At 39.1% G+C, this 26,562-nt stretch overlaps 1 protein-coding gene across 1 annotated transcript in view; it reads right to left on the reverse strand.

Moving 5' to 3' along the window:
* The window catches only part of LOC124795659 (ADP/ATP translocase 1-like), a 34,597-nt gene extending 18,000 nt beyond the window's left edge, over nucleotides 1-16,597 (reverse strand). Inside the window, exons 1-3 of the mRNA XM_047259733.1 lie at nucleotides 16,414-16,597; nucleotides 2,163-2,421; nucleotides 1,474-1,708 (exon numbers count right to left, since the gene is read on the reverse strand). Of these exons, the coding sequence (XP_047115689.1) occupies nucleotides 1,474-1,708; nucleotides 2,163-2,421; nucleotides 16,414-16,597 (678 nt within the window). The remainder of the gene's footprint in view (nucleotides 1-1,473; nucleotides 1,709-2,162; nucleotides 2,422-16,413) is intronic.
* Nucleotides 16,598-26,562: the final 9,965 nt, after the last annotated feature.

The following is a 26,562-nucleotide window of genomic DNA, read 5'->3' on the forward strand; positions in this document are numbered from 1 at the left end:
ATTATATACGCAGAATATTAAGTATCGGCCATATTGCGTTGTAGGAGCCATGTGACCGAATGAGGTGAGGCAGTAGTAAGACGCTGGGCTGCCTTTTTTAGGGCAGCGATTCAAATCCTCGCACGGTCATCCAAATTTAGGTTCCCTGATTTCCCAAAATCGCTTAAGGGGAATGCTAGGATTGTTCCCTCGAAAAGGTGACTGCGGATTTCCCTTCTCTACTCGAGCTCTTTCTCCATCTCTAATGACCACGGAGTCGATGGGCCGTTAAAGCGAACCTTCTTTCAACAGTTATTGGCCCAACAGAGTGTGATGTCCGAAGTCTGCAGGGCCTAACCCTTGCTATTCCTCTGAATGATAATGGTCTAGCTGTCGTTCCCAATGCGTTACTTGCAAGACAGTGGTGCCTGCCCACGGTGTTAGCTATATACGCAATAAACCAAATAATTACATCGTATAAACGGTTCATTTCTTCTCGTATTCCACTGGCACAGTTATTACACGACACATTTAACTTCAATGCTTTCGAGCCCGTTCCCTTACTGCAAAACGGCACATTTCCTCCTATGCATCATTCCTTAAGATACGTTGATCACTGGAATACTCCGTACAGAAAAGCAGAATGACTAAATAAGAGGCCACACAACAGCTGAAACTATTCAGCACGTTTATCAGTGTCATCGCTAAACTCTTATGGCTGATTTAGATGTAAAATGTGGTTGAATCAAACCAGAAATGGCTGACATTCGATAAAATTCCTACAAAATGATGCAGCTAAACATTGCAACACGTTTCCTACACCATTTTTTCACCTACAGTAATTTGCCTTTGTTTTCTTTTTATTTCTTTTATTTACTGCTTTTGCTCCGAAACCTGTATAAGCTTTATTCTATCTTCCAAAGGTTTTTCTCAGATGCCGCCAAAATTCTCTTATGTATATATTTCATCTTGTTTCTACTAATTATTTTCAGATCCTGCAGTAAAATGCTTCATGATAGGGCACAGACGTCTTTCACAGAGGCTCCTTGCTAAAACATCCTCTTGGCGTTCAAGCTGCATCAGATTTATTCAGTAACTCACGTTTTCGAACATTTCCATTGTCTGCATTGACAGAAGGTGATTGAAAGATGGGGAAGTTATATGATGGATTCTTCATTAATCTGACTTAAAATTTCCCGTTATAACTGAAATGTTATCAATATAAAGAAGTTATCGTCGTTTTTTAAGCAAATCATACTTTTTTATGATCTTTTTTGCTTCGCGCTTGAGTTTTCCTGAGATAAGAAAATTGCTCAAATGTTTTTGCAGTTTCTACAAGTTGGAGGGTTTTGAAATACTTTACATAACTTCTTTGAGATATGTAACACGTTATCTAAATCATAGGCAATAAATACATATAATGCTTGTAATCTCATTTATAAATAGTACCTATTGACAGCGACAAATGTAAATTGTATTTTCACGTGTACATACCAAAGCAATACACAATGATGTACCCATAGAATCTTGTTTTGATTGAGGCAGTAGTGCCTTTATTGTGTCGAAACCTCCAAGTGCAACTGCTCTATAGATGATGACACCAGGTAAGGATATCCAAAAACCTCTGTAGAGCCCAACAATACCATCTGACTTGAATGTTTTCACCAAGCAGTCTGTCATACCACGGAACTGTCTATCAACGGAAGTCCTGCCAGTGTCTGCGGCCAGTCTGCAATCAGAAAAGAGACTTATAATATTAACTGAATTAGAATTATATCTGACTGTAGATACTACTGACAAAATATTCGTTCAAATTGACAACATACAGCTAAAAGAAATTAGACAATATTTTCTTCTGAAGATGCTGGATAGTAAAATTTCATAAAATCACCTGTTATTCTGAGGATAGTTTCCTATATTTCGTTATTTAATAACCCTTAGTTGTCTTATGTTACATTGTAAGTTTAGCAAAAGCACAAAATATAAGACAAACTTTTTCAATAAGTTCTGTATCTATGACAAATGAAACCAATAAAAGTATAAGAAGTAAATTATGTGCAGTTTTCACAAAGACAGAGAATTACAGAAGCAAAGAAGCAACTTTGATCTACAGTGACATTGCAGTCTTATCTCGTGTACATCGTTCGTGCAAAATTAGTCATGTCCTCATAGCCTGTAGTTACCTTGTTCGAGCAAAATCCAGTGGGTATACAACGGTAAGAGATGTTGCACTCGCTGCTCCACCAGATGCCAAATTTCCAAGAAAAAGTCTCCAAAAACTTGCGTTACGTTCATCTTTAAGAAATATTTCCTTGTATCTGTCTTTGAGTGAAAAATTTAAGGCCTGTAAGGGAACAACTCGTACGATGTTAGCAAGGTTTCCCCGCCAATAACTGAGAAAGCCTTCTTCCTTGAAGACTCTAACGAAGCAATCCACTACACCTAGAAATGACATGGTCACTGACAATTAATCCTGAATTGCTAATCAAATATTACTGGCAAATAAATTTCCAAAATTTAATCAGCTTTTCGTTAAGTACATCTGATTAACCAATAATTATGTTAAATCTAATGTCAGTTGTAGTTAGATAAATACAATGTTTGCCACAAGTAAATTATTTTGTTATTGCTTAATAGATCTTTGTTGTAACGATATTATTGTTTACTCTGTTTGCTTGTATTTTTATGCAGATCAAATGAACATAAAACAAAACAATGAAATCTGCAGGTCTGACATACCTTCTGTCAAATAGCGTCAAGCAAATGTTCATAAATTCGAAGGTAACATGGTGATAGTCACAATTTAGTTATTTCTCCTTTTTTAAACTAAAACAAAGTATTTGTTCTTGCAAAATTCCGTGGCACCTAGTAACTCCAAGATTCATGACACTAACTACAAATGGTCGCACAGGGGAGAAAATGCTGAATTAAAAAAAAAAAACTATCAGCAGTAAAACACCACAATTGTGAAAATAAATTTCTTCATATGTAACGTCATCGCGAATTCTGTGACTGGGTGCAAACAAGATCTGGGTGCTTCCACAAATGCACAGAGAATGAAGGCAGTCACATGTGGTCTCCACGAGACACCCTTCCTCACACAACTGGCTGCGCGGATCCAGCTGGCTGCCGTGCAATCCAGCTTATACTATACTGCAGCCAGGAAACCATCGCTGTCTAATGCGTGGCTACAATGAAACGTCATTGTTTTATTGGCTGCCGCAGCCAGGCAGTCGCAGCCAGCTTGTCTAGTGCGTTGTAGTCCTACGTGTACTGGTACTGTTGAGGGTAGGTAACTTTCGGAGGTGGCAGTATGGAGCAAACAAGAAAAAAGTCTGATAAACTTTGGATCTAAAATGCGAACCTTAAGGCCTATGAGCACTTGTACAATGAACATAGTTCTCAAGATATTCATTTTAGAGCCTCTGTTTACTAGACTTGATTGTTTTGGTCCACACACCACCTCCGAAAGTTGCCTGTCCTACAAAGAAATGGTTCAAATGGCTCTGAGCACTATGCGACTTAACTTCTGAGGTCATCAGTAGCCTAGAACTTAGAACTAATTAAACCTAACTAACCTAAGGACATCACACACAGCCATGCCCGAGGCACGATTCCAACCTGTGATCGTAGCGGTCGCTCGGCTGCAGACTGTAGCGCCTAGAACCGCACGGCCACTCCGGCCGGCGTCTGTCCTACAGTCTTAACAATAATAGTATCAGTACACGTATTCTATCGTCAGAGGTATCAGAAAGATTGACACTTATAACTGGACCACGGATTTTTAGGTCGTAAAAAAGTGTGTTTTAGGCACCTAAAATAGGCTCCTTCAGTAGTTCATTTAGGCTATATAAAACCTAAAATAGGCTCTAATAAAAATGATGCAGAGAAAATAAAAATAAAATACACTAACTAAACTGAATACCGTTAGTTCAATAGGACCTAAAATTGCGTATTTCGACGTTGATGCCTAATTTTGCCTATTTCGGCATCAAAATCCTAAAAAGTACCTACTTCGTTAATCTGACATAGAGTTCTTGTGTTTTCAAAGATTAGAAAAAGGAAGTAAACTTAGGGCTTTACGTCCCGTCGAAGGCGAAGGTCGTTTGAGACTGTTTACAATTCGTTTGCTTGCCTTACTACCAACAGCACTCGGCACGGTTGAATGGTCATCCATCCAAGTACGTGCCGAGCGCGACAGTGCTTAACTTCTGTGAGCGACTGGGAACCGGTCAAAGATTTCAGTTACACATTAGAATTGAACGTGGGAGTACTAAATGTTATATTTGAAAATATTTCGTTCGTAGGATTCTGGCCAGCTGTGTATTTTCGCAAAGAAACGGTTTCATAGGCCTTAAGCTGAGCACGGATTAAAAAATCACAATGTTAATCGTAGACGCCCTCTATAGCTAAATTACTGCCCTTCGCGCATTTTCTCGCTGCTGTCTACAGGCAGTCCTATCAAACTACTCTGTTTCGTGAAAGGTATTATACGTGAATTTTCCGGTTCGAAAAATAATTTGCCAGTAGTAGGATGTTTTCATCTGAAGCACCGGTAGATTCCATTCGCTTGTTCAGAAGGGGCGACCATCTGTCAGGTGCCATATGTCCAGCAACGAATACGGTACTTCCGCTACCGCTCCCATGCACCGCAGTAAAAGGAAAATTAAAAACAGTTCATCGTTCACTTTTTCCCAGCGAAAACAAATCTGGTATTAACAGGGATAGAGATATAAAAAAATAAAAAAAAGACCGAAGTGTTAGGCAAAGTATGGAAAAAGTTGGAGCCACTGTCTTATATTATGAAATAGGTGCTTTTTAGGATATTAAAGCCGAAATAGGCAAAAATTGGCAGTAACGTCGAAATAGGCTTTTTTAGGTCCTATAGAATTAACGCTATTAAGTGTAAATAGTCATGAAACGCATAAGTACAAATTTGTTTGCGAATAGGAACTCAGGAACAAAATAGGTTTTTACCTAAAATCCGCAGTCTACTTATAACCTACGATTTGGTCGTTTCTGGACCAGGGTCCCTTACCTCAATCTGACACATTTACCCTTTACAGTCATCACAGAATCACGTTCTATGTAATGCAAAGCGTTATTGAATGGAAAATATACATTTACATGCAAAGGTTGTACTATTTTACTAAAAGAAATAAATTAAACATGAACACAAAGTAAAAATCAAAAACAAAAACAACAAATTACTTCGGATGATAAGGAACAAAACATTCAGCAAACAGTCCCACACTACATTCCTTACAATTGGTACACGCTGATGTCATCAGCACATCGTCTTCTTTTGAGCTCCTGTATATTCACAATCAGATGGTTCATTATATCAAACTCGAGCTCATCTATTACTACAGTACTGGAGTGCTGGGCTTGTCCAGATCCTTTCAGTGGCGTACCTCACCGGCTCAAGTACACGTTCACAAATTCTATTCTAAAATTTACATGAGAAAAGGTATTTCTATTGCCATCCACGCATTGCGTACACTGTACAGACACACCCAATAACCAACTGAAAAGAGTCCATTACCATTTCCTGTTGCGGAAATTTATCCTGTACTCACGTTTTTATCCATTTAATCAGTTCCAGCCACGTGCTTGTATACAATTAGAATGGAGGGTCGAGAAACTTCAATGTGTTTCCTTGACCACTGAGAATATCTTTTAGCATTAGTTTCTCGCATTCCACCAGTTTTATTTGATACTGAAGAGAAAACCGGGTTATCATGCCGTTTACACAGAAACGGACCAATTTCCTTTTGTGCGGAAAAATGAATAGTACCTCTTTCATCTTTATCTATTTTCTATTTATTTGTAAGAGAGCAGTTTCTGGGGATACAATTTTCTCTCAGAGTCCCAAAGGCCCCAAAACTTCGTTCTCTAAGATAAATAACAAAAGAAAATTACGAGGGCATGCTGAAAAGTAATGTACCCGAATTTTTTACGTGAAAGCTTTAAATGAAGCAAAGTTATTAAAGTGCGCGTCATTTACGACGGCGGCCGAGTTTAGGTTCGTTCTGCGCATCTGACGTCACAAAAAACAGACGCCACAAAACACAGTCAGACAATGAACAGAGAACGACGTTGCCAAAGCTCGACTGCAGTGCAGAGCACGAACGAGTGTCTTCAGTTTTAGAAACTTTCAGTCATAAATAAAGTAATTGAACAAAAGCAATGTCTTGACAGCAGACTTTCTTGTATAGAAAGTTTGAAAAAAGCATTCTTTATACCAATTGTTTCATATTATATTAATTAATTAAACCAAACAAGCAGTAAGCCTCCTAACTCAGGCGATAGCAAGGAAAGGTGTCTGTATCATTCTCACTAACCGCTTTTTCGCAATAAGGAACAGCGCTAATTGTTTATTTCCTACTGTACTTCGACGAAACGTGAGTAATTCATTGTCATACGAACAGTGTTTGTATTTTGCGTGATGTTTTAAAGTCTTCCAGGAAGTCTGTCGAATGACGAATTGCGTTAGCGTAATGGTTAAAGTGTTTGGTTGCTAAGCGAAAAGTTCTGAGTTCTAACCTTTATGTAAAACAATATCGAAGTGTCTTACTTCATGAATTTTATTCGTTTGAATGTAATTTTTTGAAATTTTTAGTGGCAACTAAAATCGACCATACGGAAAGTATACGCTATGGACTTTTACCTCCGCAAACTCTTCAAAATTTCTTGCAATGGTTTACTACATTTAATGCTGCACAATAACTGCGTTGAACATCGAAACAAAATTAAGTCATTTATGGGGGAAGGTATCATTCAAGAAGACGTGTAAAAATCAAATTTTTGGGCCAAATAGTATTTGTGAAATCGAATGATACGTGTGTCAAAGCATCGGAACACCATGTGTCTGTACAGGTGAGCAGTGCAGTGATGACAAAATCGCGCACAGCGCGGAATGCGGGGAGCACGTCTCTGTAGCGAAAGGGTTAATGCGACCGCGGTGGCTTTACTTCATAAACTGCGCGCTTCCCCCTAAACGTAGTTTGCGAACTATACTGTACTATGGCGCTGCTTCTCTTGGGGCGTGCAACTGGCAACGCAGCAATCTCCCGCGTCTGGGCGGGCATGCGCGAGCCGCCAAGATCAAAGAATTGAACTGTAGCATTCCACATCTTTATTCTTTATGTCTACATATTTGCAGCCTTCTGCCGCTAGAGGCCCCCAAATTGTAGCGTGTTACATGGCGGCGAGGAACGATAACTATGTCGGTGTGTGAGAAGAGAAACAGCGTGCAGTAATAAGTCCCGAATTTGAAGAGTTTGTTCACGCATGGAGCACCCTCTCCATCATCAGCATGACAACACCAGATCATACACGAGTGCTGCGACTCCTGCAATAATCCGACACTTTGGGTGAGCTGTCATCGGTCATCCTCCGTACAGTCCCGACTTGCCACCAACCGATTTTCATTTGTTTCCAAAACTTAAAGAAAACCTTCGAATTCTTCACTTTGATAGTGAGGAAGAAGCGGTGCAACCAGAGATTAGGCTGTGGCTCCATCCACAAAATCAAACATTCCACAGTGGCGGTATCAACAAACTGGTCTCTCATTGCGAGAAATGTGTTCTTCACCAGGGTAATTGTGTTGAGAAAGGGTGATTATGTTGAGGAAAAAATATGTAAACATGGAGAAAAAGATGTAAAATGTTTGTTTTATTTAAAAAACTTCAAAGAGTTTTCACATAAAAAAATTCGAAGGCATTACTTTTCGGCAGGCCTCGTGTTAAAATTCTTGCTTACATACAAGGTGAGTCAGGAGGAAAGGGACATGCTTTGAAGGGTGATAGTATTAGGCCGTGTCCTACATGAGCGACAGAAGCGAGCGACAGCAATCGACTTCCGGATACGCAACACTCCAGTGACAAAACAAGCAACAGCATCGGGCGACAACCTTGGGTATCCTGCATGCGAGCGACCATGTAGCGCTACAAGGTGGCTGCTTAGAGCCAACCAGCTGTTTCTATACAACGGCGTCCTTAACCTGTAGAATACTGTAGCTGGATAGTAAGGCTACAGAATTAGTTTTACTTAAGAAAATAAAGCAAAAAGGAATGCTGTGCATAAAATGTACAAAGGGAGGAATCTCCATGGAGACTTTCAGAAGTATTGTCAACTGGAAGATCACCATACAAACTCTTCGAATACACGTGAATGAGCAGAGGAGCATTCGACTATCTCATCAATAAATTAAATGCGAATGTTTTTTTTACATGATCAATAGCTTTTAATAACCAATAAATGCTGAGGTATGACTATCACATGACTAACTACACTAGATACAAACATAAGCACACAGATTGTTACCACTGAAAAGCAGCTAGCTGTAATGTAGGGGTAGCGAGTATACCACACACATTTAATTCCTAATGAATTACAATGAACCATGAAATTTTACAGATATTTGATGTTGCGAACGTAATTCATCAGCAGTCAGTGTTAAGGAAAAGCGTTTCTATTACTCTAAAAAGCCAGTAAAAGTAAAGCTCCCAAAATTTTTTAAAAGAAAGTCAAACGTTTTGTGTAATGATTTGTCTCAAATTATGAAAAAAAAATTAGGGAAGCATTAGGTGCACTTCATTTTCTATTCATGATTTCGAGCATCATTCAAAGGCACATAGAACGTTTGTCTGATCCACTTATTTCTATTACACAAACAATTTTATCATTTGACTGATTTCTTCCATTTCTGAATTTCAAGTTTTATTCGGAAAGCATGATCTCAGTGACTTCTCGTTTGCCTTCCTAATGTACTTGATTCGAATGAAGCCTTTTTGACATTTAAATACCGCACCAATGTATCTTTTTAAGTGCAAAATAGCTGGGTCTTGAACAGATGAAATTTTTGACACTTCATTTGCAGCAGCTTTTCGTGAAATATTTCAATTTTTCCTCAGTTTATTATTTAAGTTTTCGTTCATTACCCTGATTACTTTCAAGCAGTTAAATATTTTCATGCCAAACTAGACCTCATACTGGTCACTTTGATACCCCGTTTACCTGTTTCTCTCCCTTTGTTTGGCTATGAAAATTTGGACAAAAACTCATGGTGTAAGATATAGGGAGTCTTGTTTTCGCTCTGCTCACGCGTTTGCAAAAACGCTTCGATTGTTAATCATATGATAAAATAGTCCTTTCTGCGTGCTGTCATTTCCAAAATTCGTCGTTTGAACCTTGTATGAGATACTTCGGTTTTTACTACCACTCGATTCCCAAAGCGCAGGAACGGTTCGGACGCGCCGCAAGCGACCCGTCCGCGGATATACACTACTGGCCATTAAAATTTGCAACACCAAGAAGAAATACAGATGATAAACGGGTATTTATTGGACAAATATATTATACTAGAACTGACATGTGATTATATTTTCACGCAATTTGGGTGCATAGATCCTGAGAAATCAGTACCCAGAACAACCACCTCTGGCCGTAATAACGGCCTTGATACACCGGGACATTCAGTCAAAAAGAGCTTGGATGGCGTGTACAGGTACAGCTGCCCATGCAGCTTCAACACGATACCACAGTTCACCAAGAGTAGTGACTGGCGTATTGTGACGAGCCAGTTGCTCGGCACCATTGACCAGACGTTTTCAATTGGTGAGAGATCTGGAGAATGTGCTGGCCAGGGCAGCAGTCGAACATTTTCTGCATCCAGAAAGGCCCGTACAGGACCTGCAACAGGCGGTCGCGCATTATCCTGCTGAAATGTAGGGTTTCGCAGGGATCGAATGAAGGGTAGATCCACATGTCGTAACACATCTTAAATGTAACGTCCACTGTTCAAAGTGCCGTCAATACGAACAAGAGGTGACCGAGACGTGTCTTCAAACGTCCCCATCTATTTACTCAGGGATCGAGACGTGGCTGCACGATCCTTTACAGCCATGCGGATAAGATGCCTTTTATCTCGACTGCTAGTGATACGAGGCCGTTGGGATCCAGCACGGCGATCCGTATTACCCTCCTGAACCCACCGATTCCATATTCTGCTAACAGTCATTGGATCTCGACCAACGCGAGCAGCAATGTCGCGATACGATAAACCGCAATCGCGATAGGCTACAATCCGACCTTTATCAAATCGGAAACGTGATGGTACGCATTTCTCCTCCTTACACAAGGCATCACAACAACGCTTCACCAGGCAACGCCGGTCATCTGCTGTTTGTGTATGAGAAATCGGTTGGAAACTTTCCTCATGTCAGCACGTTGTAGGTGTCGCCACCGGCGCCATCGTTGTGTGAATGCTCTGAAAAACCAATCATTTGCATATCACAGCATCTTCTTCCTGTCAGTTAAATTTCGCGTCTGTAGCACGTCAACTTCGTGGCGTAGCAATTTTAATGGCCAGTAGTGTAACAACCAATACCTCAAGAATTAAAAGAGATATCATTCCGGTCTCAATTTTAAATACAAGTTAGATATATTGGTTACATTTCATACGCAATAATGTATGGCCTTAAATGAACTATACGTACACATCGTACACCTCTGCAAATTCTTAAAAATTTCGTTCAGCCATGTACTCAGTTTCGTGCAGCACAGTAAGTATGACGATTAACGAAAATAAATTCTGACCTTTATCATTTAAGGATATCAAGCTATAGGTTACATGTTACAGTGCTTAAATTATAAATTTGGTTACATATTTGTTAAAGCAAAGTTCCCCATCTAAGTCAGGCTATTTAGATCATTACATTAATCACTGTGTTGTCGTGTTACCCTGTAAATTGCTGTTATTTGCCACACTGAATGTCACTTGCTAGGTACAATTTATGAACAAAGCAGATGTGTAAACTACAATGGGCCTGACAATCTTAAATTCTGTTCTTTTCCTTCGTAATTTAACGAATCTTTCACTTTGTTGGCATGACAGCTGTCTTGTTCATATCATCCCTCCATACATCTATGGGACACCAAAGGAAATAAGGCAAGTTTTTTGCAAACTTAAACATTAAAAATTTGCGTTGGACTTGAAAATGCAACGAATACAGATATGTGCCTTTAAACTATCAATCATTGCTTTTAGAGTTCTGCTTTATCAATTATCGACACAAACACAATGAAAGTGAATAGAAATGGATTAAGAAAGCACGCTTTTCATAGCACATGCTTCTCATCTCTGTTATTCGAAGTGTATAAACAAAAAGGAATTACTGTACTGACGCCAGAAGCGTCATATTTTCGTGCCGTATTACTGTATCGAGTACGCATTTAAGAACAGAAAAACGTTTGAAGTTGCGTTCCTTATGCTGTGTTGTTCACTAAAACAGAGTAACATTTAATAAATATCGCGTGCACAAGACAGAAATAACGAACAAGAAGCAATTGTAAACACTCGTCTGCTAATGTTTTGGGGGATCCAAGATGGCGGCAGGCCCCGCCCACTGGCTTCAAAACAGCTTACAGTGTAAGTCTGTAGCGCCATCTCCCCTTATTCTACCTCCATGGATTGTGTTTTGTCGCCTGAAGCTGTCGCTCGCTTCCATCGCTCACGTAGGACACGGCCAACGCTGTAAATATAGCACGTGTCTCAGCGATACAAACAGTGTTGCAGAAACTTAAATAAATGGCTTGCGATTGTTGGTTTATTAAGGAACTACTAACAGTTTTCGAATCTGAATGACAAAACTTTTAAATTGCTATACCTAGAGTAAATAATGTGGGTGATGAGATTTAGGCTGTAGAAAAAATGTTTCAGTTGCCAATTGTTCCCAATAGTGGACTCAGGCCCACAACTACTAGCACAGGAATGAAAGAACAGGTATTCAACAATCCATAAATAAGCATAACGATATTACAGGAGTTCGTTGTTGTCCAAACAATCAGTCAAGTCCCGTCCTGTCACGCTACAATAATTAACGCTGACCACTTGTAACACTATTACGCGATACAATGGGAAAAATTCTCTACCATGTATTTCACAGTGGTATGCAGATTAAGGATATAAATGTCAAGAGCGCTGTGATAAATGAATGCTGCTGCCATTGAAATGGTCCTGTTACCTGTATTATGCCCACGTCTCCTTTTTCCGATCCTAGAACTAACTTACCGAATTCAACGTGGAATCCGTCTTTATTATAAACAGATACTTATTTACAACTCTGAAAACTTATTGTTACTTTTCGGAATGCATAACGAGTATGATGTTCGCAAGTTCTTTCACAGAAAAAAGGTAGAAACAACTTCCAGAATTGAAATGAATATACTAATTGAAGATACAATGAGTTGTTGCATTAATTTATCTGCTAGAATGGCTAGGAATACGTGGTTGTGAGACCAGAGACATCTAACGGTGCCTTCAGTAGTCCAGCGTCTCGAACGATCATAAAAATCGATACACGGATTCCATCGTCTTCGATACACGTTATAAGGTCGCCACATTCATCTCACTTCGTATGAAATGAGAGCTGTTCGTAGGAATGACAGCTGGCGCCGACGTTACAGCCAGAGATACTAATATTGGCCCACTTATCTAGCTGGTAATGAGGCGGCTGATGTTTCACGCTAGAACTTTACTCGTCTGAGCAAGCGCGCAAACCACTTTCCTCTCACTGTGCCTCTGGCCTCTCTGATAGCGGACATCTCGTAACGTGATCATGAACCTTTACCCCATAGCTCCCAGATTGTCCTATAGAAGTGTGAGGAACTCTCCACATACGCGAAGCATCCTCCAGGTGACCCGACGCGCTGAACACATTTGTGTCGCCAGAGAGCGTGATTTGTGGTCTCACGAAAGGTCGACAACAATGCCACAAGGGACAGGAAACATTCTTGGAAACGCTAAAGATAGGTAAGGAAATTGGGTATGTCCTTTTTAAGGTAACCATTCTGACAAGAGTCTGAATCGATTTAAGAAAACGGCGGAGAACAATCTGCATGGGCGTCCGGGCATTTGATCCGGTGTTTTTAATCACTGCGCCATCTCACTCGGTTCTCAACTTCGATCAAACTCCTTGATTTGCGTGTGTTGGCTGAGTGGTCATGGATTAGGATAGCTGCTTACATGCTTTTGATGTCTTGTGAATCCATGCCATGACGCACCGCCGCCATCACCAGGGACCGGGTTTTACAGTCTACGCTTCTGCAGGATAGGTTCTCCAATTTATCTGGTGAGAATCGTGCACTCCTTGAAGACTCTAACGCAATGACTGCTAGAGATTTATTACATCGATAAAAAACAGAAGGTACTCGGCCATCACTGACAGCTTTACGTCTGTTTCATCCTAGGCTAAAGTTATTAGCTAACAGCACTGTGCTCTGTGTTTAGTGTGTCGACTGATTTTGGGTACGAAGGCAGATGTGACAGGTGTAGATAAAACGATAAACGAAGTAAAAATTGTGAACAGCTAAAACAAAACAAAATAGCAGTCAAAAATCATATTGTACACTGCATTGGATGCTACGTTATGAGTTTCAATCGTAACTGGATTTTGGGTACTTCTTTTCATTCCATTATTTAATTTATTTACCGTTTCTATATAGCAGACTGTCCATGCTCGCCAAAACTTTCTTAGGCTTTACTCAGTTACGAAAAAAATTCACAAACATAGTGAGGCACAAATGGCTTCATTTTCTCTATCTAATTGAAGTTGAGGTGCTGAAACTTGAGAAATTGCTTTTCTTGTAACAGTTAATCATTTTATTGATGCTGTAAAGAAGAATAAATAAAGCTGCTTTTAGGTGGAAAGGAAGTTAACTGTTATGAAGATTTTCCAGATGGTTACCCAACATACGTTCGTGAACGGAATGGAGAAAATCGAGCTGTTTTCAGTAGTCAATATTAACTTTGTCTTCTCTAACCAGGAATTTGATATTTTCGAAAATTCTCCAAGTATACTGATGTCAGGTAGATGTTATATACCTAACTCTGGTGAAGTGTTTAGTGTACAAAATGGAAAATTTATCTGCGACTCACAAAGTCCTCAATTGCAAATTCATGATGCACAGGAAGGTAATACACAAAATGAAATGAAATGAAATGATCGTATGGCATTGTTGGCCGGGAGGCCCCATGCGGGCAGGTTCGGCGACTTGCGAGTCAATGATGATAAAGAACACACAACAACTAGTCATCACGAGGCAGAGAAAATCCCTGACCCCCGCCGGGAATCGAACCCGGGACCCCGTGTGCGGGAAGCGAGAACAGGACACAAAATATGTTTAGATGACAATATCCAAATCATTTTTTCAATAATTCACTTTTGGCAATAATTTCTGGAATAAATACTGATTGTTAAAAATCTGATATTTAATGTATATAGAATATAACAATTTGGAAAGAACATTATGGATATAACCTAAGTTTTGTTTCTTTACGATAACTTGACTATTTGTCGACTGCTATCAGAAGATGATCAAGCGCTGTTGTTTTTAAACTAACGAAAGTTGTGAACTTTCGGTGCGTGGATCAAGGTGGGAACGACATTTGTTCTCGCGAATTCTCGAAAATTTTGAAGAAAACATTTACAGTGCTGAGCTCTCAGAACGTAAGTGCAAACGCTGTACAAATATCGAGATTAAGTATGGCATGCTGCTGAGTTTTCCGTACATTTACCCAATTTATCACCGTGAATGAGAAATATAACAAATCCTTTGCCATTTTTGAATTTTCGAGTTTTGGAGGATGATTCACGTAAGGTCACAATCACGGACAGTAGTGATCATCCGCTCCTTTCTTATCAGAGAGATACAAAAATAATAAAAATTCTTCTTACAACGTCTGCTTTGTTCTAAAAATAGTCCCTATATATCTTGACGTTTGAGTTGCTTCTCTAGAGGATCTTGTACGTGTATATTTTCTGCACATGTCGATATTCCTATACTCAAAAAGGTATACAGTTGTAAGCAGCGAATCATACCGATGGTGTTTTTCACATCAAAGTTCATTAAGGGAAAAATTGCGATAAAAAGTTACCTCCATATTACGCGGTGAACTGCCAACTTAATCATTTTAATTTTTGAATACTCGCCGTGTATTTAGGATAGCGGAATTTAAAAGGTACTAAACACTTCCATTCAGATTCAGTAGCAGATGTAAAAGGCAAAATCTCGGTAAGCAAAGTCACTTTTTAAAAATTCGAAAATGCTCGATACCATTCCACAACAGGCGATCACCAAGTTTCTACTTCACATTGAACACAGTGAAGCATTCATTCTATTTGACGAAACTGCTATCTCAGTGCTTTTCTCATGAGCTGAAATGAGAATTTGACTCTTGAGAAATGCCTACGGTGCTCGAGCTTCCACGGCTCGTCTTCCAAATCTAGTTTAGGAATTCGAACCTGTTCGGCAGTTTCATTAATGAAAGACGTACGAGCTAATTCTCATCCTAGTTTTCGGAAAAAAGACTGGGAAAAATTTTGTCAAGTAAATGGGCAGAATATCATTAGCATTTTATATGAACTAGAGGATAGTCATTAAGTCTGGAACTTTTACGTTGATTATTCAGGTATGTGTTGTCCTACTGTACCTGGAACCGTTCCTATGAACTTAGCGATATTCTCACTAGATCATTCCATCAACAATAAATGAAAAAATAAAGTTACATAAACAGATTCACTTCTTACATAAAAACTTCTTGATCTTTTATATACAAGCATATTTCCTTCATTACGAAGTTTGGCACAGATAAACAAAAACAAGTGTTATTATTTCTATACGAAGGCACGTGATATATAACCCATAAGGAAGATGTCACTTGTAAGAAATAAACTCACAACAAGACAAGTATACAATATAGTGTCGTTACGGTAAGTAAATATTCTATCATGGTCCTATACCCATGAATTCTGCAGCACTTGTCATAAATTATAATGCATGCTAATTACACGCTTATTCTTCTTTAACAGCATTTGTGACTAATAACAAAATTTATTTATTTTTTTATCTATGAGCCACGATTCAAGACAATTTTTCATATAGATGTTACGTCTTTGACCGACGCCGGCAAATGTCAGTAAGTTATGGCACGTATATGATAGCTGATTAGGGTACCGTAATCGAAAAAGTAACAACTTTCTTTGATGTTAACTGGGCCGCTGTGGACACGTAAGACAGATTTCGAAACACCTCATATCGTTAACAGGGAATTACCAATTGCCTGGATTGAGGACGCACAGAGAGAACTATAACTGATTACAATCAGTGGTTGTAAAACACACACACACACACACACACGCAGAGAGAGAGAGAGAGAGAGAGAGAGAGAGAAAGCCATTTATGATGTGATAGTTGCTTCTGTCTATTGCGTATTCTTTTTCTTATTCTGAAGCCCATTTCTCGTACGGGAAGAATTTGCATCACACATTCCCTGTGTATGTGTGTGTTGACACTCAAACTAGAAAAAAAGTGAGGAGACAGACTGAGAAAAATAAAAAACCTTTTCACTGCGCCTTGCAGAATACTAACCTCTGTAATTTGCCTTGTTTTCAATTTTCTTCAATTTGGTCTGCACTTGTAACAGCAGTTTAACTCGTTCCATAGGCGCCATTATGGTTTTTGAAATTGCAGATGCTGTGCCACCAGCAAGCATGTCCAGGAGAAGGGACTGACGACTCGACTTAGATTCCTTAGACGACTCATCTTCCGGCATTCAGAGCAATACACAGTTTATATGTGAGACTTAATTCAGGGAGACATTTTCCCTTTCATAACTCTCAGGAAGGAAATATGTGATTCATGATAAAGAATTATAAAACTCTACTACTGATTTAAAATTTCTGTGAAATGCATAATAGTAACTCTTTGGTATCTTTAGTCGTTCACTTTCTCTGGATCCACGATGAGTTAGTTACGACTAAATTGCTTTTTTTTAACCAGACAAACTAATTAACATGACTATAATAAATAATGAATTGCCTGAAAAGCATTTTCTTTGTTTTATGGATAAAAGAGGGAAAAACATAAGAAATTTTATTTTCGTCTGGAAGGTTTTGATCCCACATTTCCAAAGAGCTACACGTCATAGCAAGTTCTACGAAACGTAATGCGCATTTCTTCTCATCGCAAGAGCACAAGATGACACCTGAGTGTGATGAGAACGTTACATTACAACATGTGAAACACCTACACGCAAGGAAATAGGCGGTGTCAGTTAGCAAATAATAGTGCTCTTGCAGCTATTGTTTAGAAACAGTTTCGTGAAGTTATTTCCATTATTTTTATCTCTTATGTAATTATGGTAATTGAAGGGAAACACGAGATATCAGAGAGAAATGAGGCACCAGCAGCACTTGTATAGGAGCGACTTCGAATTGTTTAAACTGAGAAAATTGCTTATTTTGCATGTCGCCCTCTGCTTTCGACGCATCTGTATAACACAAAGTTAAGAATCTGTAAATTTCATTTCGTAATAAAACTCATTAATACGATTTGCTTGAATTGTTGCCTAGCGATCTGAGGAAGCAGGTTTCCTGGACTCCCATCTTTGACGACTAGGCAGGATTCATTATTTGACTACGAGGCCCAAATGTAACTAATCTTGCTTTAGAAGCGAAAGTGTTGCAGGTCTTTGACGATTGTGGCTCAGATGTAGCAACAATGACTTTTGACGCGTATTAACACGTCTATGAAGTTTTCTCTTTGGCTACGGTTTTGGTGGCTTACTTGGTAGATTACATAATGTAGGAGTGAATTCCATACAAGTTTCCTGCGTTCCACATTCACTGATTTGACTGGTAGTATAGTGAACAAAATTTCGTGTTTTTGAATAGATACACAAAGTCTTTCTGCAAAAACTCACGTCTTCTACTGTTTCATACCTCCCAGAGTTCTTAGAAAACTAAAGAAAGCCAAATGTGTTGTTATTTTTTTAGTTTTCGGTGTTTGTGGCACTTCATAAGCTCTCCATTGCAAAAACTATGTTACAGATCAATATAAACTACACTATTCGCACTCATCCGATATCGCATTCAAAGGTGTTTCTCGCTGGCCACTTGGTGCGCTGCTGTCGCAGAGTGTGATAAAAATGGACAGGAGTGTTGCGACTGTTTATGTTAGACTGTGGCATAAATCTTGTAGCAGACTACTCGTGGTACAGTGGAGGTGTAGTGTTAGTGGAAGTAAAAATTCAATATGTTTATACTCCTGTAACAGAAACAAAAAGATTTCACTGAAAATTTTAAGGGGCTTTCAAGCGAAAGATATTCTTTTTTGCGCATGCACTTCATACGCCATCTTACAGCCACCCCACGACTCATGCCTTGCGGCTACATTTCGAAACACAATGGATTTCCTTTCATCATTGTGTTAGCTTCCTAGAAAGACGTTGATCATCCTAATGTGTAGGAGAGTGTGTTGCACCTTCAAGCAGTTTTCACACTTTCGTTACTAGTTGGTTATATAATAAAAGTTTAATATATTTTCTTATTTCATTTTTAAATAATGGCATTAAATTTTTAAGTGCTGCGGTCTTCCTCTGAAATTATAAAAATTGCTTCCGTTATTTAATGTTTTTCCAAACGTGAAAAGACATGTTACAAGGCTAGGTTCACCATGATCCTCTCCCAAAAAACCGGGACAAATGCATATTAGCTATTAAGTATAGGACGAACATTTATAAAATCGACAAACAGTGGGTACGGATTCCTGACAGGAAGTGGAGGAAAAAAGGACCTGTGAACATGTGTCCGGAAATGCATCGTTGCCACAGTAAATGACGCTGACGAATGACCGTTCTGGCCAGGAGCCGTGTGTTCCTTGCGTGCTGCAGACTGCATGATTGACGCAGGTCACTGTAAGTAGCAGAATACTCTGGTATTCATGTCGGGAACATGCCGAGATGATGTTTGTGTATGGCAAAGCAGATGGAGACAGTTGATATGCAGTACGGCTATACCAAAACAAGTATCCTCACAGAGACCAACCACACCACACAACATTTCAAGAGAAAGTCGTTTTTGGGCGTTTGTGTGATCATGGGTCCTTTCAGACTGACGATTCTACTTAGAGATGGCGGACAGTGCATACATCAGATTTGGAGCTTGTAGTAGGGTTCGTCCCAGAATCACGTAGAACCCAGTCCTCCAAAACCGATGTACGTGCAGTCCGCCACCTATACTTCCACAGTTGTTGTTTGCTGTTGTGGTCTTCAGTCCTCAGACTGGTTTCATGCAGCTCTCCATGCTACTCTATCCTGTGCAAGCTTCTTCATCTCCCGGTACCTACTGCAGCCTACATCCTTCTGAATATGCTTACTGTACTCATCTCTTGGTCTCCCTCTACGATTTTTACCCTCCACGCTGCCCTCCAGTACTAAATTGGTGATCCCTTGATGCCTCAGAACATGTCCTACCAATCGATCCCTTCTTCTGGTCAAATTGTGCCACGAACTCCTCTTCTCCCCAGTTCTATTCAATACCCCCTCATTACTTAAGTGATCTACCCATCTAATCTTCAGCATTCTTCTGTAGCACCACATTTCCAAAGCTTCTATTCTCTTCTTGTCTAAACTATTTATCGTCCATGTTTCACTTCCATACGTGGCTACTCTCCATACAAATACTTTCAGAAACGACTTCCTGATGTTAAATCTATACTCGATGTTAACAAATTTCTCTTCTTCAGAAACGCTTTCCTTGTCATTGCCAGTCTATATTTTATATCCTCTCTACTTCGACCATCATCAGTTATTTTGCTCCCCAAATAGCAAAACTCCTTTACTACTTTAAGTGTCTCATTTCCTAATCTAATTCCCTCAGCATCACCCGACTTAATTCGACTACATTCCATTATCCTTGATTTTCTTTTGTTGATGTTCATCTTATACCCTCCTTTCAAGACACTGTCCATTCCGTTCAATTGCTCTTCCAAGTCCTTCGCTGTCTCTGACAGAATTACAATGTCATCGGCGAACCTCAAAGTTTTTATTTCTTCTCCATGGATTTTAATACCTACTCCGAACTTTTCATTTGTTTCCTTTACTGCTTGCTCAATATACAGATTGAATAGCATCAGGGAGAGGCTACAACCCTGTCTCACTCCCTTCCCAACCACTGCTTCCCTTTCATGTCCCTCGACTCTTATAACTGCCATCTGGTTTCTGTACAAATTGTAAATAGCCTTTCGATCCATATATTTTACCCCTGCCACATTCAGAATTTGAAAGAGAGTATTCCAGCCAACATTGTCAAAAGCTTTCTCTATGTCTACAAATGCTAGAAACGTAGGGTTGCCTTTCCTTAATCTTTCTTCTAAGATAAGTCGTAGGGTCAGTATTGCCTCACGCGTTCCAACATTTCTACGGAATCCAAACTGATCTTCCCCGAGGTCTGCTTCTACTAGTTTTTCCATTCATCTGTAAAGAATTCGCGTTAGTATTTTGCAGCTGTGACTTATTAAATGATAGTTCGGTAATTTTCACATCTGTCAACACCTGCTTTCTTTGGGATTGGAATTATTATATTCTTCTTGAAGTCTGAGGATATTTCGCCTGTCTCATACATCTTGCTCACCAGATGGTAGAGTTTTGTCAGGACTGGCTCTCCCAAGGCTGTCAGTAGTTCTAATGGAATGTTGTCTACTCCGGGGGCCTTCTTTCGACTCAGGTCTTTCACTCCTATGTCAAACTGTTCACGCAGTATCATATGTCCCATTTCATCTTCATCTACATCCTCTTCCATTTCCATAATATTGTCTTCAAGTACATCGCCCTTTTATAGACCCTCTATATACTCCTTCCACCTCTCTGATTTCCCTTCTTTGCTTAGAACTGGGTTTTCATCAAAGCTCCTGATATTCATGCAAGTGGTTCTCCTTTCTCCAAAGGTCTCTTTAATTTTCCTGTAGGCATTATATATCTTACCCCTCGTGAGATAAGCCTCTACATTCTTACATTTGTCCTCTAGCTATCCCTGCTTAGCCATTTCTCACTTCCTGTCGATCTCATTTTTGAGACTTTTGTATTCCTTTTTGCATGCTTCACTTACCGCATTTTTGTATTTTCTCCTTTCATCAATTAAATTCGGTATCTCTTCTGTTACCCAAGGATTTCTACTAGCCATCGTTTTTTTACCTACTTGATCCTCTGCTGCCTTCACTATTTCATTCCTCAAAGCTACCCATTCTTCTCCTACTGTATTTCTTTCCCCTATTCCTGTCAATCGTTCCCTTATGCTCTCCCTGAAACTCAGTACAACCTCTGCTTCTTTCAGTTTACCCAGTTCCCATCTCCTTAAATTCCCACCTTCTTGCAGTTTCTTCAGTTTTAATCTACAGTTCATAACCAATAGATTGTTGTCAGAGTCCACATCTGCCACTGGAAATGTCTTACAATTTAAAATCTGGTTCCTAAATCTCTGTCTTACCATTATATAATCTATCTGAAACCTTCTAGTATCTCCAGGGTTCTTTCATGTATACAACCTTCTTTCATGATTCTTGAACCAAGTGTTAGCTATGATTAAGTTAGAATTCAAAATAAAAGGTCAAAACAAGATCTATTCTTTCAATTATTAACTTGTTGAAACAGTAAACCAAGAATATTTAAAAATCTGTTGTTTTGCGTGTATTTCAAAAAAATGTTTTTTACAAGTCAATTTTTTCTCGTAGTAATTGAAAACATATGACATGCTCTAGCTTACAATATTTAATACGTTACTGAATAATGTGCTTCACTGCGTAAGCAAGCACGATCTTGTATGCAAAATTTTTCTATTGTAGCTTTAATATTGAATGAGATAATGGGACCTAAGTATGCAAGAACGTTGACTACCGGAAAATGAAACAAAAGATTAGCGTGCCACTTTCTTCTCAGTGATAAAATGTCGAAACATTCCATCTCCATAATTTTGTTGATTCTGAATGTCCTTTTCATCTTCTTTAGTTTTATTTCTTTTCTTTGTTATACTGGCCTATTTTGTCATGCTACAAGCAGTTTTTCCAACTGCAGTGACACATTACCTGACCACACCTAGCACCCCACTTTTCATGTTGTCCCAAGTTTTGATGCCTAGACTGCTCATGGTTTTTAATCTACCTTTTACGCCATCATCAAAACATCTTATGGCGTCCGTCAAAGCAATCTGAAAAGCTGACATCTCAACAGAAACATAAACGCTGGCGAAAAAATATTATTTAACTCAAGTAATCTGCATGTATCGACAGCTGATCCGGCAAAAATGGACTGTAAATCTTGTTACCTTAGGTGAGTCCCGTTCGATTATGCGACGTGGTTACTGCTCAGCCCACATCCAAACATTGCGCCGATTCACTTTATCAGAGATACGGAGGGTGGGTTCGTCACTGAACGCGCTTTTATTAAGAAAATCATCTTCAGTCTGCACTTTGTTTAAACATTTCTTCACAAAACTTGGCTCCCTTTTCTTCGCCACTTTTGTAGGGTTTAAATGACAGGCGTTTCGGTAGTACCAACCACACTTTGACAGTAGGTGTATTCAGTTCTGACCTGGCACGTCTCGTTGATTTACCCGCACTATGAACGTAAGTGTAAGAACAAACAAAAAATAAGCAGTCTGGCGTACCGACTCGCTGCACTGTCCAAGGCAGCTGTACGCGCCTTCAGGTGCACAGAGAGAACGCTGGTTAGCCTGCTAGCCAAGCTGCAGCAGTGCCATAACAGGTCGATAACGTCATGCCTGCTCCGTTAAGTCAGTAGTCTCTCTCACACGCTTTTACAAAAACTATCCATAAAAAATGATTTTTACTTTGTCTATAGCTTAGTATGTCAGCTTCATGGTAAAGTGTTCATCACCTCGCTAATGGTCATACTTATTGTGGCATTTGCATTTAAGTAAGATACTGCGCGAAATTCGGAAAAGTCTGCAATGAAAAATGTGAATCACTATGATTTTGCGACTGGTACATATTACACCATGTGTTGCTGCAAACGAAATGTAGCTAAGATATTGAACTTTCTTTAGGCATGGGAGGAGGACTCTACCTGTCTCCAGTCTCGATAAAATGGAATTTATGCATGGAGTTTACTTCCGATTGCACGCGCGTGAGATTGAAATATTCGTTGCGTAACTCATATCACCTAAAACGTTCGAGATATCCAAACGAGATTTTGGCAAATGCTAGGACACGGAGAGTGTTTTGCCACGAGGTTAACGTGCAGAACTTTACCTACGATGATATAGCTGAATCTACATTTTCATTTAATTTTCATTTTTCTATCAAGCACTGTAATTTTTAAAAGGTCATTGCTTGTACGAAAAGAAACGTGAAATTTCTTCTCCCAGATTACAGCAAATCGACACAAGAAGTTCTCCCATAAGGTATTGATCTCCCTTGTCACCTATAGCTAATTAAATAAGACACACTGTTTCAATATCCTGTCGCAATGGCTATCGCAAGGTGAGTTTGCGCAGTTTATACTTCATTTTGACAAAAAGCAATATTTAACTTGGCAATTAGATAAATGTATGTGCTACTCAAACCAGCTACTGATGGAGCTTCTCTGAAGTGAAAAAGTGGAACAACTTGGATGAAAATAAATCGCCAATTCTGTTGCAGTTTCAGGGATTCCTGTATCCCAGTGTCTCATTAATAATGAGCATCTGGGACTGAAACTTACTAAAGTATTTTCTTCCTGCACCTCAGTTATATTTAACATAGAGTACGATTTTCCATTCCTCTTGCTGTGCAGCATGAGGTAATGAATGTTCTTGCTACAGATACCTTTTAATTCATCAGTGGTACTGACTTTGACGAATAGTTGACAAGGTTCTGCAAGTCGTCAGTGCGTTCACAGCTACACAGTTAACGAGAATTTTGTTGTCACTTCTATTCTGCAGTAAAAATGCAGTATTGTTCTTTTAGAAATAACAAAGGACAGCTGCCAACATGAGTAACTTGGAAATAGATATATCTGAGTACTGAAGCAGCTTAATAAAAGCAAGCCTTCTGGTCCAGATTGTATACCAATTAGGTTCGTTTCAGAGTATGCTGATGCAATAGCCCCGTACTTAACCATCGTATACAACCGCTCGCTCGACGAAAGATCCGTACCCAAAGATTGGAAAGTTGCACAGGTCATATCAATATTCAAGAAAGGCAATAGGAGTAATCCACCAAATTACAGGCCCTTACCATTAACGTCGATATGCAGCAGGATTTTGGAACATACATTGTGTTCAAACTTTGTAAATTACCTCCAAGAGAACTGTCTATTGACACACAGTCCACACGGATTTAGAAAATATTGATCTTGTGAAACACAGCAAGTTCTTTACTTACACGAAGTGTTGGATGCTATCGACAAGGGATTTCAAATTTATTCCGTATTTCTAGATTTTCAGAATGCTTTTGACACTGTACCACTGTACCACTGGATTCGTGATTTCCTATCAGAAAAATCACAGTTCGTAATAACTGACGGAAAGTCATCGGAAAAACAGAAGTGATTTTCCCAAGGCAGTATTACAGGCCCTCTGCTGTTCCTTACCTATATGAACGATTTAGGAGGCAATCTGAGCAGCCGTCTTAGGCTGTTTGCAGTTGATGCTGACGTTTATTGTCTAGTAAAGTCATCAGAAGATCAAATAAAATTGCAAAACGATTTAGAAAAGATATCTACGAGGTACAAAAATTGGCAATTGATCCTGAATGATGAAAAGTGTGAGGTCATCCACATGTGTGCTAAAGGAATCCGTTAAACTTTCGTTGCACGATAAATCAGTCAAATCAAAAGTCCGTAAATTCAGCTAAATACCTAGGAATTTCAATCATGAACGACTTAAATTGGAAAGAACACATAAAAACTTTTGTTGGAAAAGCGACGCAAAAACTATGTTGTATTGGCAGAACATTTAGAACATGCAACAGATCTACTCAAGAGACTGCCTACACTACGCTTGTCCATCCTCTTTTGGAGTACTGCTGTGATGTATGGAATCCTTTTCAGACAGCATTAACAGAGTACATCGAGAAAGTTTTGTATTATCAAGAAATAGGGGAGAGAAGGTCACGCACATCATACAGGATTTGTGACTGACATCATTAAAATAAAGGCTTTCTCGTTGCAGCGGGAACTTCTCCCGAAATTTCAATCACCAACCTTCTCCTCCGAATACGAAAATATTTTATTGACACTGATCTACATAGCAAGAAACGATCATCACAATAAAACAAGGGAAATTAGAGCTCTTACAGAAATAAGTAGGTGTTCGTTTTCTCCACGCACTGTTCGAATGTGAAATAACAAAATTATTGTGAAGGCGGTTCGACGAACACTCTCCCAGGCACTGAAGTGTGATTTGCAGAGTAGCCATGAAGATATGAATGTAGATTTGGTGCCTATCTCTTCTATCAGTTCTACCTAGTAAGGATTCCAGACTGATGAAAATACTCAGGAATCGGTCGAACAAGTGCCTTGTAAGCCACTTTTTTTTGTATGAGTTATCTTTCCTTTAGATTCTTCCTATGAATCTCAGTCTGGCATCTGCTTTTTCTACTACTTGTTTTATGTGGTCGTTACAGTTAAGCTCGCTCTGATAGTTAGTCCTAGATATTTTAAGATGTATGCTGTTTCCAGCAATTTCTCATCAATCATGTAATTGCACAGTAGTAGGTTTCCTTTCCTATGTACTACTTCCAAATAAACTGAGTTTCTTTAGTGTTTCAATATCTTTTTGTGCTTGAAAATTGAAATTTGTACTGGTTTCCAGTAGTTACTGTTTCAAAAATAAACTTTTAACTGGTTTTTGATAACACGTCTGCTTAATTTGATTTCACTTACTGTTTATTGATATGAGTAGAATAATACTGTAGCAGACAGACGACTAAACATAGTACTGACAATATTTTTTTGGGTGCAACAACTGCAATTTTTGATAGATTATTTGTTCCTAGATACGCTACCATGTTGTAAGGTCGTGCTCAAAAGTATTCGAACGACCTGAATTGCATTTCGCCTGATTCGCATACAACCTCATAACGCGGCTGTCTAGCAGGTCCTCTAATCGCTCCTCGGTACAATCGTTTGACTATTGAAAATGGTTCACTGCTCACTGCTCTGTACAGCAATAACTCAAGATATAAGGTAATACCACGATATTACAAACATCAGGGAACACCTCATCACAGATAAGACTGTACTTAAGGCTTGTAATCTCACATTTATTACAATAAATTACGTACCTGAAATGTTACCACTCTCATTATTACGTCAGATAGGTAATGCACGCAGTAAGTTCGTCGTATTCATGATTTCCTCTTCAAAGTAAGATATCATACTTATTATTTAACACCAAATAACATTTAAAATTTAAGTTATTCACGAGCTGCTAGTTGAGAATATGTATGAACTTCAAATGACACGACGAACCGTCTCGTTCTGTATATGGAGTCAAACCCAGGTCAAGCAGACTAAGCAAAGATTTCGTGACTGACGGAAACAACAGTCATTCCTGACTAGGCATACAGAGAGTGATATACCTCGATTTTAGACAGTATCAGTTAGGAAATATCAACTTTAAATTACATAACGTAAACATTTTTAACATACGCGAATTCCTACCCAGCATCTATTGTCCCTGTTAACATACTACGAGAGATGATAAATATTGCTTCTTCACAAGTAACTTACTTGAAATGCCG

The sequence above is a fragment of the Schistocerca piceifrons genome, chromosome 4 (assembly GCF_021461385.2).
Source record: "Schistocerca piceifrons isolate TAMUIC-IGC-003096 chromosome 4, iqSchPice1.1, whole genome shotgun sequence".
Classification (NCBI taxonomy): Eukaryota; Metazoa; Arthropoda; class Insecta; order Orthoptera; family Acrididae; genus Schistocerca; species Schistocerca piceifrons.